The sequence below is a fragment of the Oenanthe melanoleuca genome, chromosome 7 (genome assembly GCF_029582105.1).
Source record: "Oenanthe melanoleuca isolate GR-GAL-2019-014 chromosome 7, OMel1.0, whole genome shotgun sequence".
Lineage (NCBI taxonomy): Eukaryota > Metazoa > Chordata > Aves > Passeriformes > Muscicapidae > Oenanthe > Oenanthe melanoleuca.
Window position 1 is genome coordinate 16,364,986 of NC_079341.1, and position 15,689 is coordinate 16,380,674.

The 15,689-nt window shown below is 36.6% G+C and overlaps 1 protein-coding gene across 4 annotated transcripts in view; it reads left to right on the plus strand.

The window, feature by feature from the left end:
* The window catches only part of ATF2 (activating transcription factor 2), a 41,989-nt gene that overhangs the window by 16,977 nt on the left and 9,323 nt on the right, over positions 1–15,689 (plus strand). For 2 of the 4 annotated variants that reach the window (XM_056496838.1, XM_056496837.1), the window contains exons 8-12: positions 2,963–3,141; positions 3,456–3,570; positions 3,749–3,835; positions 12,677–12,826; positions 14,566–14,772. In XM_056496838.1, coding sequence (XP_056352813.1) covers positions 2,963–3,141; positions 3,456–3,570; positions 3,749–3,835; positions 12,677–12,826; positions 14,566–14,772 — 738 coding nt within the window. The remainder of the gene's footprint in view (positions 1–2,962; positions 3,142–3,455; positions 3,571–3,748; positions 3,836–12,676; positions 12,827–14,565; positions 14,773–15,689) is intronic. The other 2 variants (XM_056496840.1, XM_056496839.1) reach the window with 1 other exon arrangement.

Consider the following 15,689-nt stretch of genomic DNA (forward strand, 5'->3'; position numbering starts at 1 on the left):
TTTTAAAAGTTGCTTAATTGTTGCTAAGTAGCTAATTGCCTAATTTAATTACTTTAAAACCAGTTGTTTTCTTACAATGATAATCAAATACAGTATTAGTTCTGGCCCTCTACATTTCTGTATAAAGAATTCTATGCACTTTTGATAGCACTGGAAAGTTACTGCATGAAATTTGCTTTTAGATAGAAGACACTTGTAAATATGCACATCTGAGAACACTTAAAGTAACGATCCTGTTCTGTAATTTCCTATTCAGTGGGTTTTAGTTTCAATAATAGGAATTACAGGAGCTGGAGAAGTCCTTTTAATAAGTCTAGTACCTTTGGGTGGGCTTAAACTTCTGTCCTGTAAGGAAAGGTAGGTAAAGGTAAGGTCACTTCCATTTAATCTTATGATTTCAAATTCAACTTTATTTTTCTTGTTCTTTAGTGGAATATATTTACAATGTATTTTATTCCAGACAAAATTTATACTTGCGTTAGTGATCAATTAGAATCTTCCATCAGTCTGTTTGGCCTATGGTTTTGTTTTTATTTGCTTATAAAATGTCAGTTTCCTTAAAGCCAGACTTCTTAAATCTGCAGTTTGTTTTTGCCACGTTGTTGCAGTAACAGGCACCTACATGCATTTTTCAGTGTAGCAAAGAGTAAGTTAGTGCTAAGAGGAAGTTAAATACTTTTTCAGCTGTATAAACACACTCGTGAATAAACATGTTCTTTTTTAATGGCTGACGGTTGTTTCTGATCTTATAAACAAAGCATAAGTGCTATCTTTAATACTGAAACAATCGTATGTAAGATTTCAGTTTTCAGAATTTTACAGATTTATTTTAGAGTTTTGTAGTTTAACCTTTGACTATTGCTGAAATCTGGTTTCCATAGAACACTAAAATTTCTAAAAAACTTTTAAATTGTCTACAAATTTCAGGTTGTCCTTTTCCTGATAGGTGTTCAAGCCAGGGAGAAACCAGTTTTACAGTCAGGATTTATTAGAACATGCATTAATTAGATTCCTGTTGTGAACAGCAAAGAAATATTCACAGAATGCCATCACTTGTATGTAGTTACCTGCAGCAGCAGTTGGGAGACCAATCCCAGCTGCTTGCCCAGAGGTAGGAGGTGGTACTGACACACCAGTGACTTCTAGACAGAGTTCAGAAAATGCTCAGAGTCAGGCTGACTGGGACTCTGAGGAACCTGATCTCATGAATGATGTTCTTAGCTATGGCAGAAGGGATGGACTGGAATGGTCTCTAAAGGTCACTTCCAGCTCCAAGCAATCTGTGATTCTGTGAAAGTCCTTCCAAGGATCCATTCTTTATAAAGTATACATACAGTCTCGGAGTCTTTTTTCACATGAAAGAACCACCATGATTTTGCATGTTACCTGAATTGTGCAGCTTGTTCATACTAGTATACAGATCCAGCTGGTGTTCTGAACTCTGAATTTCCAACAGTTAAGCAGTTCAGTCTTACTTGTTTTCCCTGTGGCTTGAATAAGATCTGTAAGATGTTATACCAGATTCCTTATTTGCAAAGAAGTGTTTCATCCTGTCCTAACAATATGATTGGGCTTTTTTTTTTCTTTCTGTTTCCACAATTCTGTACTGGTTGTCGTCTTTTTACTGAATGCTCATCTTTAGTGCTGAGTGCAGTGTTCAAATATTATACCCCAGATTGATAATAAAACAATTTTGCTTTCCTCAACACAGCTCACTATTATGCTCCAAAAATTCTCATTTTCTCTAAACAGTCTTTTAGATCCTTTGGGAAAAAGTGTGAATGAACTAGTGAACCCTGATGGCAAATCTAACCTCTGAGCTTTTGGAGGGAGAAAATTTCATCGTCTAAGGTCTTTTCTTTTGTAAAGCCCACAGTTTGCCAGTAAGCTTGCTATGATGATTGCTCAGAGGATCTCACATATTTGTGCATTAATATATAAAAAGACAAGCAATCTGCTAAGAGAGCTCAGACTTTACTACTTAAAGCTTTTTGTATGAATTTTCAAAACTCAAGCTTCCTTCAAAGGAAATACTAATCAATGCAGTCTGTATGAGACAGGTATTGAGATGTTCTCTTTGAATTAAAGTTTTCCAGTAGAGCAACTGAAGTTTGCTGGTCCTAAGAATGTGATTTTATGTGTCATTGATTGCAGTAGCCATTGTCAAAAGAATAACTTGGAAAAAAGCCTATATGAAGGTAAGTTTGAAGTCTGGCAATATCAAGGGTTTCCTGAGAAGGAAAGCATTGGTTACAGTAAGGCCTTTCTGGGTTTTCAGAAACAACAAATGCAGGTACAGTGTTCAGTTGATAATGTGCTTTACCTGATTGCTAAGCTAAGAGCTATAGGGATTTTTGTCTACTCTTTATTTGCACCTAGGAAAGTTTAATTTCTGTGCTCAAATAATTTTTTTCTGCATCTGGACATGCATATATTTTGCAGAGCTCTGAATATAACATTCCAAATACTTTTTTCACTCTAGTTAGAGAGCTAGAGATAAAGGCTCAAAAAATTGTTTTTGTTGTTTTTACTTAACAATAAATACTTGTTTCTCTTGTTTAAATCCAGAACAATGGACTGAAACTGAAATGTACATAAGGACACCATAAAACATTTTCCTAATTCGGAATGTGGGTAAACATGATGGTGCTGGTAGTACCATGGGTCTCTTGGGAAAAAAAATTAAAATCTGATCAAAACTGAATTAGAAGTAATAGTAGCCTTAGCATAAATTTAGCCAGGTTTGTCATAAAACTAAATCACTGTTGAAACAATTTTACTTTGGTGGTTTAAATGATTAATCCAGAGGGGGTTTTTTCAATGTTTTTTAATTGTATAACTGATTTTATTTGCATAATGTTACAGAAATTCTGATTTGTTCCATCAAACTGCATTAATTTAACAGTTGGAATTAGTGGTCTGTAATTGCATTTTACAAACTGATGAAGCTTTGTTTCCTCAGGAAGTGTCACTGCAGCAGACTGCACAGCCTACATCAACAATAGTTCGTCCAGCATCGCTACAGGTTCCTAATGTACTGCTTACAAGTTCTGACTCAAGTGTTATTATTCAGCAGGCAATACCCTCACCAACTTCTAGTACTGTTATCACCCAAGCTCCATCATCTAACAGACCAATAGTGTAAGTTACATAAATCTTAGTAAAACGTTTTCTTGCAGAATTTGAAAATCTGACTTACTTTGTTACTGTTTTTGCAGTTAATATATGAATTTGAGATGCTTTGGTGTAATGTGGTGCTTTACTACACATGAAACATTGGACTTTCACTACATGTGAGATATAATGCCATGTTCTCCACATCACTAAGTTCATTTTTTTGATCTCCAAATAAATATTACATTACACCTGTAAAGAAACAAACCAATTTAAAATAATGTGTAAACTTGTTCTCTTTCTGGATAAGTTTTCTTTTATATAGTTCATTCCTTTTTCAGTCCAGTTCCAGGTCCTTTTCCTCTGCTGTTACATCTTCCTAATGGACAAACCATGCCTGTTGCTATTCCTGCATCTATCACAAATTCTAATGTGCATGTCCCTGCTGCAGTTCCAGTAAGTAAGCATGATGCTATATTAATTTGAAAGTGGAGCAGATTTGCATAAGTGCAGCATAGAACTTAGTTTTAAGCACCTTGATAGCTGTTTTGGCTTCAGAGGGTAGTGCTGTCAAATGCTCTCTATTATGATAACATACTCAGGTTTTCTTCATTTTTATACTTTATCTGGTCAGCTTGTTAGACCTGTCACCATGGTGCCTAGTATCCCAGGAATCCCAGGGCCTTCCTCCCCACAGCCAGTGCAGTCTGAGGCTAAATTGGTAAGTGAAAAACTCCATTATTCCTCAAGAAGAATAACTTGAGAAATTAATTAAATTCTATTGCTTTTTGAAACAGGTTTAGTTTTCTTTTATTAGTCTAAATTCTGCAAGTACAAATTTAATAAAAACAGAAAAATAACAGCTGTATTTATTTTGCAGTTTTTTCCAATTCCAGCCTATGTTAGTTCCGTTCTTAATGGCCATTTTGATCTTATTTTTAGTCATTCTTTTAAATAAATTAAATTTCTAACTAAACTCCTTCTTACTTCTTGCATCAGAGGATCAGAAATGCTAGCTGGGAGAAAGACAGACAAGATTAGTAGCATGTGAACATTTCCTTCAGAGAAGCAGAATGTTTCCTCCCAAAAGAATGATATTTCTTAAAAAATTAAGGAAAATATGTTTTTTTTAAAAATGTTCTTGGAATCTCAACTTAATATAGTCCATTTGGCAAGTTTTGCAATTAGATGTGTAGTACTTATGTAGTTAACAAATTACTTTGTATGGAGATTGTTTCTGTTGTGTTGGGTGTTTTTGGGGGGAGTTGAGGATTATTTTGAAAATGTCTAAAACAAGCAAAAAATTGTTCTGATTTTTGTTTAATGGGGGGGGCTATTCCTTTTATTTAATATTAGTCACCATTTATGGTGGTAGTTTGAATTAATGAATTTAATGAAATATTTTATGCAGCATTAGGCAGTTGCTTTTTTTTCTGTCTTGTTTGTTCCAAGTGTTCTAAAGCAGTAGAAAATCTATTATTGAACAATAATTAACCCATTTATATATTTACAAAATGCCTCCATAAACAGTATCTATCCTATGAAATAATGTTCCTCTTCCTTCAGCTCTTACTTTGTGCTAAAAGATAAATCAGGAACACCTGCTAGATAAAATATATTTTTCTGCATTGATATTGGTAAGTTGGAGGATGCCCTTAACATTCTTAGATATCTCATTTCTCTTGATCTAAACCTTTCTTTCCTTACCTGTTTTCTCTTCTCAAGCCACAGTATGAAAACCAGTGAGTCTGGTTTTTCTGGAGGTAAGGGATTCCAGTAGAGTGAGCACACCTGTACCACATTCAGCAAATACTGAAACTGCAGTGGAGAGGGGAACTGACTCTGCCTAATGCTCTCACATCTTCCTTCATTTCCCTGCTCTGTTGAGCACCATGACTTTTGAAATAGTGTAGAGGAGGACATAAGGGAAGAAGGTCTGTTTCTGTGCATCCTTGCCCCCTTAGGAGGGGAAAATGAATCTTTAATACCTCAGAAAATACTTAAATGTAACCAGCTCTTACAAAATTAATTTACCTTAAATCCAGGAGAGAAGAATGTAAAAAAGTGAAAACAAGAGCTGTTTTCTTAGAAGCTGAACATGTTTTAGAGTCAGGAGACTCACACTCTTAATTCTTTAGAATTCAGGAGGAATTGGTTCCAAAAGATTTTTTGGATGGGCAAGAAATTAGGATTTTAAGCATATTACTGAGTGATTTGCTCTTAGAATGTTTTAAAGGCAGAAAGGAAATACGTGTGGTGAAGACTTTGATCTCACATGGGAAGAAGCAATCACTCAAATGCAAAGGAAAACAAAGATCATTAGACTTAAAATTTAACTGTCTCATTAGCCTTCTCGTTACAATTTAGCTAATATATGCACTTCAGTGATTGCTTGTCTTTTCTTTAAGTGAGACTGTAAAAAGGGCATTTGCAATATTTCCTTTCCTTGTTGCTTAATATGAAGCATGAGCAGAATTCAAGAATATCAGAATTATGTATATTTTTATGCTCATTTACTTTTATATAGTGCCTACTCACAAAAATAAAAAACCTAATTTCTTATCCCTCTGAAAGTAAAAGCAATTTAATGAGAAACTTAATGTTTATGTAGAAAAGCCTCCAAGAGTAAGACTAATTCACTGTGCCATGGGATGCAATGGCAGATACGTGATGGTTTATTAACTGAAAAGTTCAATTTAATTTTTTTAATTTAAATCTTTGTTTTACCAAACCCTTTCTTTTCATGTCTCTCTTAAAAATAATTTTGCTTGCTGCATACTAAATTCTGTGAAGGTCTACTAACCAGGTTTATTTTTCACTTGTGTTCCTGGTTATGCCAACAGGAGACAACATTTAGTTTTACAGCTTGCTTTTTGTTTTGTTCATAGTTCACATTTAATGTTGAAATATAAGCTCTTACACTGAAATTTAATACACAAACAGTGTATGTTTCATGTATTAACATAACATACATAACAAGTATGTTTCATGCATGGTATACTGCAATTTGTGGATTTGTTGGGATGCTTAAGTTAGCTGAAGACTGGGAGCATGTCCTGGATCCTTTTGCCTATTGCGGCCACGTTTCTTCTTCATGTTGGGAGGCAGTTCTGAAGGGCAGAGGAGTCCAGGACATCCTTTAAGAAGCAAATCTTAAAGGTGCAGGAGCAGGCTGTCTCCACTGCTGAAAGCCAGCAGTGAAGATTGGCCTGGCTGAGCAGAGAGCCTTGGCTGGAACACAGGAGAAGTAGGGAAGTGTGTGACCTGTGGAAGGAGGGGCAGGCAACTCAGGAGGACTACATGGATGTTGTGAAGTTATGCAGGGCCAAAGCCCAGCTAAAACTTCATCTGGTTACTGCTTTGAAAGACAGCTAAATATATTTGTGCAGGTGCATCAGCAACAAAAGGAGGTCCAAGGAGAATCTCCATCCTTTATTGGATGTGGGCAAAACATAGTGACAAAGTGTGAGGAAAAGCAGAAATGCTTAATGCCTTTTTTTACTTCAGTCTTGATTAGTAAGCCTAGTTCCTCTCTGGGTACCCAGCCCCTTGAGGTGGAAGACAGGCATGTGGAGAAGAGCAAAGCCTCTGTAATCCAACCTGCTACAGCACTCAGACACACAGAAGGTTATGGGGCTGGATGGGATCCCAAGGGTACTGAGGGGGCTAGGGAAGAAGCTGAGCAAAGCCACTTCAAATCATTTACCAGCACCCCTGGCTAACTGGGGAGGTCTTGTGACTGGAGGTCAGTAAATGTGATTCTCATCTTCAGGAGGGGCTGGAAGGAGGATCCAGGGAACTGCAGGCCTGTCAGCTTGACCTCTGTGCTGAGGAAGGTCATGGAGCAAATGATTGTGATTGTCATAACACACACAGAACAACCAGGACCAGGTCCAGCCAGCACGGATCCATGACAGGCAGACTGGAGAAAAAGCAACTCAGGGGGGACCTCCTTGTTCTCTACAGCTACCTGAAAGGAGGGTGTAGCCAGGTGGGATTCAGCCTCTTCTATATAGCAACTGATAGAATGAGAGAAAACAGTCTCAGGTTGCACCAGGTGAGGAAAAATTTCTTCTCGGAAAGGGATGTCACATATTGGAACAGGCTGCCCAGGGAAGTGGTGAAGTCACCATCCCTGGAGGTGTTTAAATGACATGGAGATGTGACCCTTAGGGCCATGGTTTAGTGGTGGACTTGGCAGTTCTGGGTTAATGGTCAGACTTGATCTTAAAGGTCTTAAAGCCTAAACAATTCTATGAACCTATGAAATCTGTCAGCATAGTATTCTTAGTGTATTTTGGACAAAAAGCCAGATGAAGGGGTAAAGCTGTGATGTTTGCTTCACAACATTCCCAGGGGTATAGATATTTGGAATTTTTTTGGCTGTTGCTTTATTTCTTACTTATTATTTGAGGAAAGTATTTGTTGTTCTTTACAGATGGACCTTGCAATATCGTGGGGCTTTTTGTATTGCATTATAAAATGTAAGAATAGAATATGTAGAAGATACAAAAAATATGCAGGAATAGATTCCTAACTAACTTCCCTAAATACCTAATTCCCTAAATACCCTTCTTTGGGTATTTAAGTAAGCGTGATACTGTATGGGATGCAGAGTTTGGAAGGTTAGCACGGTTTATTTGTGTCTCTGAAGGGTTTTATCATATCTAGTTTTAGCAGTTGTTGAACCTCTCCTGTAATGAAAGACTGTACTTGCTATGGTATTCTGCATTTTCTACTATCATACCAAAATACTATTTCAAGGTATTCTAAGTTGACATAAATCTAATAACTTCAGAGGTTGAGTAAAATTCCTGAAGAACTGGTTGTAGTAAATTTAATGTGAAGTAGAACCAAGTTGTTGCATTGTTACCAGATCTAGAGCTGTCCTGTGTAGAAGGTACAGCTCTTTGTTACAGATGTAATACCTGGCACGAACCAGGCACTTTCTTTTGAGCTTTGTGCTTTTCTTTGCAGAGGCTATTTCTGCATATTTCACAGAGCTAACGCATTTTAGAGATTTATAGTAAGAAAATAACTTTGTGCTCTGATTTCATTCCTCATTGCAATCATTCATTTCACTCTTACTTGCTTACAAAAGGCTACTGTTGTGTAGACTTTTAAAGTGAACATGAGAAGTAGTTAGATAAAAGTCAAATTAGAGACTGTAGTGCTTATTTCCTAATGCTCTGAAATTTAAATATGAATTTAGATAACTTCATTTCAATACTTTTATTAACATGAGAGCAACACATTTTTGTTTTGATGAATACCTGCTGTTTCCTTACGAGTTGCCAAATTGTACAAAGAAGAAATGTATTTCTTTATAAGTTCATGAGTGAACTTTAGTGAAACAAATTGATATTTTCGTTTCTAAAATCTAAAACTTAACTGGGAGGAGATGTCTGCTGATGGATGTAGGATGCCTTCCTATAGCATATCTTCATCTGTCCTAGTAAGTCATAAAACTGTTTAAGGTTAAAGGAACTAAGGTACTTGCTGAGAATTTTTTCCCACAATGGACAGCTTTTGGAGACTTTTTACCTTTGCAAATGGTCTCAGCATTTGAAAGGTTTTTTTATTATGGTGCCCAAGTTTAATTCATAGTAATGAAAACTGTATTTATTTCTATGTTTGATAAAGTTTTCAGTCTGAAGTGTCAAACTCCATCAGCATGGCAGTTTTGGTTGTTGATGTGAAGCAAGTTACTGAGATGTCACCTCCAGAACTCTGTTCGTTCTTTGGTGAAATGGCCTTTTCTCTGGTTACTGCTCAAGTTACCTGACATTAAATGGTTGTGTGAATTCCAGAGAGGAACAGTTGTGGGAACAAGTTCACTTAGTGAAATAGCAGATACAAAAGTGTATACCAACTGCAAGGACTAATAACCAGGAGGAAAAGATAGGCATAAAATAAGGAATACATAAAAGCAATGACAGCCAAAAATTTAAAAATTGTCTCTGCAGTGACCCAAATCCTTATGATTGGTGGCATTATAGCAAGAGGCTCTCAACTGAAACAGTTGAGATTAAGTGAAAGAGTGCATTAAGCACAGTCTTAGGGTCTTTTTCACCACAGAAACATACACAGTGCTTTATGTGTTTCAGTGCTGTGGAAGAATTGAATGACATCAGATTGCATTTTTAATTTTATTTCCCCAGTATTGAATTATTGTAGTGAACAGAGCTGGTCCATTCACAGCAATGAAAGGCACTGTTACTATAGTTTTGAATGTTCTTGGATGCTTTTTCTCTACTACTTGTAGAACTGAAGCAAAAAATTACTAGAGATTTTGTTCAGCTTGTCCTTTACTGCCATTGTTTGGGAAATATTCTTACATCTTATACCAAGAATGACATTCAGCAGGAGTAAAAATGAGTTTCACATTTCTGTGGCACACTTATTACGAATTGTCAGTTTTTCTGACATGATTCCATCTTTGTTGGTATTCTAAAGAAACTACATACTTTACTTTAGTAAAATCACTTATATGTTAGTTTTGTGGTATTTTAGAGAGGCTTAGAAGTAGATGCAATAACTGTATTTAAAACAAAACAAAACAAAAATCTCAAAACCCCCAAAAAACTTCCTTACTAAGATAAGGATGCGTGATTCTAAATAACTGTAGAATTGCTTCTGATGTTCTTATGAGAAGATCTGTAATTGTATGCTTTTTGTGTATGAAGCATGAGCCTTCAGTTGCAGCTGTAAAACATCATTTTTGAGTATGCAGCTTGTGGTGGGTACAAACTTAGCATTCAGACTCTTCAGCATGGATTGCAGAAGTTTCTGAAGAATTTCAAAATTGCTTTAATATGGAATGTTTCCCTCTGTCTCCTCCTTCTCATGCACAACAATTTGAAAAATACCTTGGTCTCAGTAGGCAACCAGTAGATTTTTGCAGGAGGTTTCTACTGAGAAGTGACAGAGGGCAGCCTGGCAAATGTTCAGAAAGCGATATTAACGTGCTGGAGCCCGGCATGGGACCTTGTGTTCAGCAGAATTCTTCTGACCTGTCTCTCTGCATGCCGAGCTAATCAGCAAACACCTAATGAGCCACTCTCAAGAAACAGACCCTCTCACAACCTACTTCATTTTCATATGTTCTCTGGGGGTGGAGAGACAAGACTTCATAAGGACTGATGATGCTGCAAAGACCACAATAATGATAATTAACTTGCTGAATTTAGAAGATTATGCTGTTAATTAGTTGCAAAATAAAGATAAGTAATAGAGGAGCAGATGGTAGGATAACACCCAGGAGAAGGAGGGTTATTACTCTGATGAGCTTTTGTGGCAGATATGAAATATGGATCTGAGTTTTTCACAAATTGTTTCTGGAGTATATTATCTTGTTTCTGTGAGCTCTTGATGGAATGATCTAGTCCTACCAAATTTTGACAGATGTGGTGAGGATTTGTTTTCAAGGATATACATGAATGATAAAACCTTGCTAATCAACATTTTAAAAGCTATTAATCTATCTCAAAATACCAATTTCAGTTTGCCTATAACCATAATATCAAAAACCTCAGTTGTCATCAAGTTTCCCCACATAAAAATGCTTATATACATTTATTCTAATTTAAGTTTCTCTATTCTTGATTGTTAAAAATGAGATTCTCACTGAATTTGGGGTAACTGTCTCCATATTCACAAACAGCACAACATCTGTATAAGTATTTTACTCCAGCATTACCTTTTAAAATATGAAACCTTCTAAACACATGAGCTGGAAATCTTGTGAAAATCAGTAAATATTCCTCAGATTTTCACAGTATGTCAACATTTGTGGATAATTTAATCCTAACTACTTTAATTTCAACTTTTAAACTTTTTAATATGAAATTAAATCTAATTATTTCCTATTCCTGTTTTCATAGTACATTACGTTTAACAATGTAATTCTCAAAAGGAGTTTAAATTACTTATGAATGTACAGGCTATAATGTTTAAATGTTGGCAATACAGTAAAGTCAAGTCCAGCTTTGTCTGCATGTCCCAGTGCAAACACATCAGTTACCATCGTGGGCAAAACAGACTCATCTTGAGGAAATCAGTTTCATTTATGACCAGTCACATCTGAGTAGGACAAAACTTAAAAACACCTTCCCCCCTTTCTTCCTGGGCTTAACTCTACCTGCTGCTCCTCAGCAGCACAGGGGAAAGGGGAATGGTGGTTGTGGTCAGTTGCTCAGACATCTCTGCTGCTGCTTCCTCTGCCTGGGGAGGAGTCCTCTCACTCTTCACAGAATTACAGCATGGGCCAAGTTGGGAGGGACCACAGAGGTCACATGTCCAACCCCCTGTTCCAGCACATGACACAGGATTGCATCCAGAGTTCTTGCCTATCTCCAGTGAGGGAAGCCTCCCATCCCCTCTGGGCAATCTGTTCCAGTGCTCACTCACCTCTCCTACTATGACAGCTTGAAATAAAAGAGAGCATACCCTTTAAATTTCACTACTCTCTTGATTAGGACTGGTGAAAATCTGTCATGTTCTGCCTAACAGCAAGTATAATAAAAGAAATACTTCTAAAGTAATTCAAATCATAAATGAAAATGCACTATAACAAATCTTATGTTAATAATGTATAGAAAGACTATCGTCCTATTGGTGTTAAATACTTGCTAGTTTTTTTAAAAAATATTTTTTTAAAAACTGGCTTGGATTGATGTCTTTCCCTGATAGTCCTGGTAGTGGCTGTGTAGAAAATTTTACAGTTTAGACACCGTGATTAGTTAAAGAGATAGAGGAATCATCAACTTTGCAGTTGTTGCAGGTAGATCATAGAACTTGGTTTAAGTAATTTTAGACAGAAAACACTTAGGCCTGCTGGAGTCAGGGACTGAAATTGTTTTGTAAACTTGTTTTTCTGAGGAGAATTAGGAAGGTACAGGTCAATTCTTGAGTTTTAACTACCTAAGGGCTTTCAGAGTGCTGTACATATACTAAAAATTATGGATGTATTATCTTAAAAAAATTTGTCATCCTGCCCTAATGCTTGCAGCTATCCTAAATTTTTGTTGTTGAAGTTGAGCACCTAATTACCCATAGAAAGGATTGCAGAGGTGAGTATTTGTAAAGACCATGAATTAGTGGAGACATAACAAGCTATTTAAAAATGAATAGAGTTAGAGAGCACCAGAATTTTTAAAATGGAAAGATGCTTATGTTCTGGTTGCTACCTGTTTTCCTTCATGTCATTGTTATTCTTCTGGTACTACCAGATTCAGCAACTGCTTATGGCCTTCCACTCGTGTTTGTTGGCACAGTTCACTACAGATGAGGCTTTCTGTTTACTTCTCCACATGGTTTACCATTCTTCCCTTTCTGGGATCTTATGTAAACCTCATTGCTAATGTCATGCTGGCAGAAATTTACCCCTTATTTTTATGTATATGCCTAGGTCACTGTTGAAAGCCTGTAAAAAGAAACACCTGTTTAAGAGTTGGAGTTCCTGTGTCCAGAGTGGAAGTAACTGATTATATAAATGATTAATAATTCAAGTTAGCATGATAGAATATTTCTTTTCTTTGTCTTCTTTATTTTCTGCTTTCAGAGATTGAAAGCAGCCTTGACCCAGCAGCACCCTCAGGTAACAAATGGAGATACTGCCAAGGGACATGCAAGTGGGTTGGTTAGGAGTCAGTCAGAGGAGCCACGACCACAGTCACTACAACAGCCTGCAACTTCCACAACTGAAACCCCGGTATGACAGCAGTGGGCATGTGCCTCCCTCCTCCTTCTTTTATGTTGCAAATACATACATTTTTTCTATACTCTGAGTTTGTAAAATAGAGGTGAACAGACTCCTCTTTTAGTCAACAGCTCTATAACTGTAAAATGTTTGCAGATCTTACATGTTCTTAAATGCTTCTAAAATCTATTGTCCAATATGCTGATTTCAAAACAGGTAGTATCTATCTGTGCAAATTTAGAACTAAGTCCTGGTTTCTGGAGTTCATTGAAAGAGATTCTGTAGAAGCTGAAATTTTTACAGCAGGTCAATATATATATTTGAAAAAATAAGTGCTTTTATTTCTGTTGCATCTGTTTTATGTTTAATTTATTGTCATAAACGTGCTTAGAAATTTTTTTATTGCATTAGGTATCATGTTTATGTTAATGTGCTTGAGGGATCTTTTCTGGGCTGCCACAGGAAGAGTTTCAGCTGTGTCATTAAGTGTACTTCATCATCTCAGGCTCTCAGGTGTGATTTGTTGTCCTTTTGGGACGATAGATCACAACAGGGGAGTAAAAGAAACTGAGTCAGCCTGGAAGTCACTTCCTAGTGAATCCTGGAGGGTTGCAGCTGTTTTATTTCTAAAAACCTCTTGGAATGTGTTTTCAAAATGCTCTTAAAAATCTCAGAGTTATTTTCAGAATTCGTAGCATAATATTAATTTTATAAAAGCTACATACCTGCCCAGAACCGACAGGACTTACATCTGCAATGAAAGCCTCACATTTTTACACTGGCCAGTGAAATCAAGTAATTTATCAAAACAAATATGTTTGGAACAGAAGAGGGGAAAAAAGTGACCCATCATAAAAGGATCTCTTTCTTAAGGCTGCTGTTACCCCATACTGCCTTGAGGTTTTTTAGAAGAAGATTTTCATAATATCACATAACAGAATTTTCAAGGTTAAAGCTGCTGTTTTATTGTTTTAGGGTTATTTTACAATTAGTATTAATCAAAAATAGCAAGTGTTTCATTCTTAAAACACTGATTTGAGTTCCCAAGATCTTTTTATTCTTAGCCCTTTACAATTAATTGATATGCTAGCTGATACTTGTTTGGGGTTTTTAGTTTAAAAATAAAACTTTATTGCTGGCTAGACTGAATGTGGAGATGCACCTGTGAATGTCACGTGGACAGTTCTTTCTATCTTGTCTCTTTAAAGGATTTTAAGATCCATTATGTTGTTAGTATCTTTCATTAAATCTTTGTCTAGAGTCTGTATACAACTGTGAAATTAATATAGTATATAATTTAAAGTATAGAAGTATTTTGTGTACTGTTACTGTTGTGTAATGTGGGTAGAGGTGGGGAACACATCAATGAGTAGGAGATTGCTGTCTGGAGATCCAGGGATCAGGGAGTCTCAGCACTGCTAGCATTTGTCAAACAGCTTCTGTGTAGTGGGCATAAGCGACTGTGTCATTTTTCCAGTTGTGACTAGGTGTGTGGGAAGAGTCAAAAATAGAAAATTCATTTCCCAGTAAATGTAGCTTGAAAGCTATTTTGGATGTAATACATTATTGTGAGATGATCAGGAGTGTAAATATGGGTAAAAGTTTTTAAAACATCTCTGTAGAGTTAAATGGATGCAGCTTTCAAAAAAAAGTGTGTAACCTGAACATATTTGGAAATGCCCTGAATGCTTTTCTCAAGACATGATGGCTGTTGATACCAGTGCTGTAGGTTAAGTCACGACTGTTTGCAGGCATCACCAGCTCAGCCTACGCCACAAACACCAAATCCAGGCGGTCGGCGAAGAAGAGCTGCCAACGAGGACCCTGACGAGAAAAGGAGAAAGTTCCTGGAGAGAAACAGGGCTGCTGCTTCCAGGTGCCGACAGAAACGGAAAGTCTGGGTGCAGTCATTGGAGAAAAAAGCTGAGGACCTGAGCTCACTAAACGGCCAGTTACAGGTATACTTTTTATTTCAAGGAAAAATCAGTAAGTTTTTTGTTCTTACACAGTGATCATTGATCAGTGGAGCTTAAAACTTTGCATGAAATCTGAAACAGAAATGGTTTTATAAATGGTGGCTTAGCTCAGGCTTAAAATTCAGAACTAGTTGCATATAGCAGTAAAATTAGAGGATAAGAGCATACTCATGTTTCAAGATGTGTAAATTTAAGGATCATACCCTTCTATCCTTTGTTCCATTTGAAGGACCTGTCAGACTTTGATACTAAACTAAGATGACAAGATGTGTTGGAATAAACTCTTAGGAGCAAAGTAATAGTCTTACCTTGAACACATCTTGCTCTTGATTTGTATCACAGCCTGGTTTATTTGAGCAAGTTTTGGACTTCCTTCCTTTGATTCTTTTAAACTTCACTTTTTTCCTTTAAAGTGAATGTAATGCTTATGGGAAGTGCCAGGTTGACATCAGTGGATACTGAGGGCTTCTTTTGTCCACAGAATGGGTAGGACAGTGGCAGTGCAAGCTTTTACCACTGCCACCTAAATCCTATAGAGATGAAGTATGCTGTAAGAGGGTAGGGCAGGTCACTTTTCCACCTCATCTGATCTCAGGAAGTTGTCACGTGAATGTACTTTTCCCCTGTAGAACAGTCCATGATCCTTTTGTTTACACTACTATTAAATGTTAAAGCATACTTTTCTAATGTTTTCCAGCAGCACATTAAAAATTGGCACAAATTACTGTTTTGAAAATAAAAGTCTAAAAGCTTCGTTTTGAAAGTTGCTGAAAGGAAAAACAATGTAATTCCTAAATGAAGCATTAATTTAGAAAATGCAGTGAGATGTATTTTGATCTGTTAAAAAGTCACTTGTTTTTCATCAGAGCTGTTCACTGAGTCAGATTCACAGATCATTA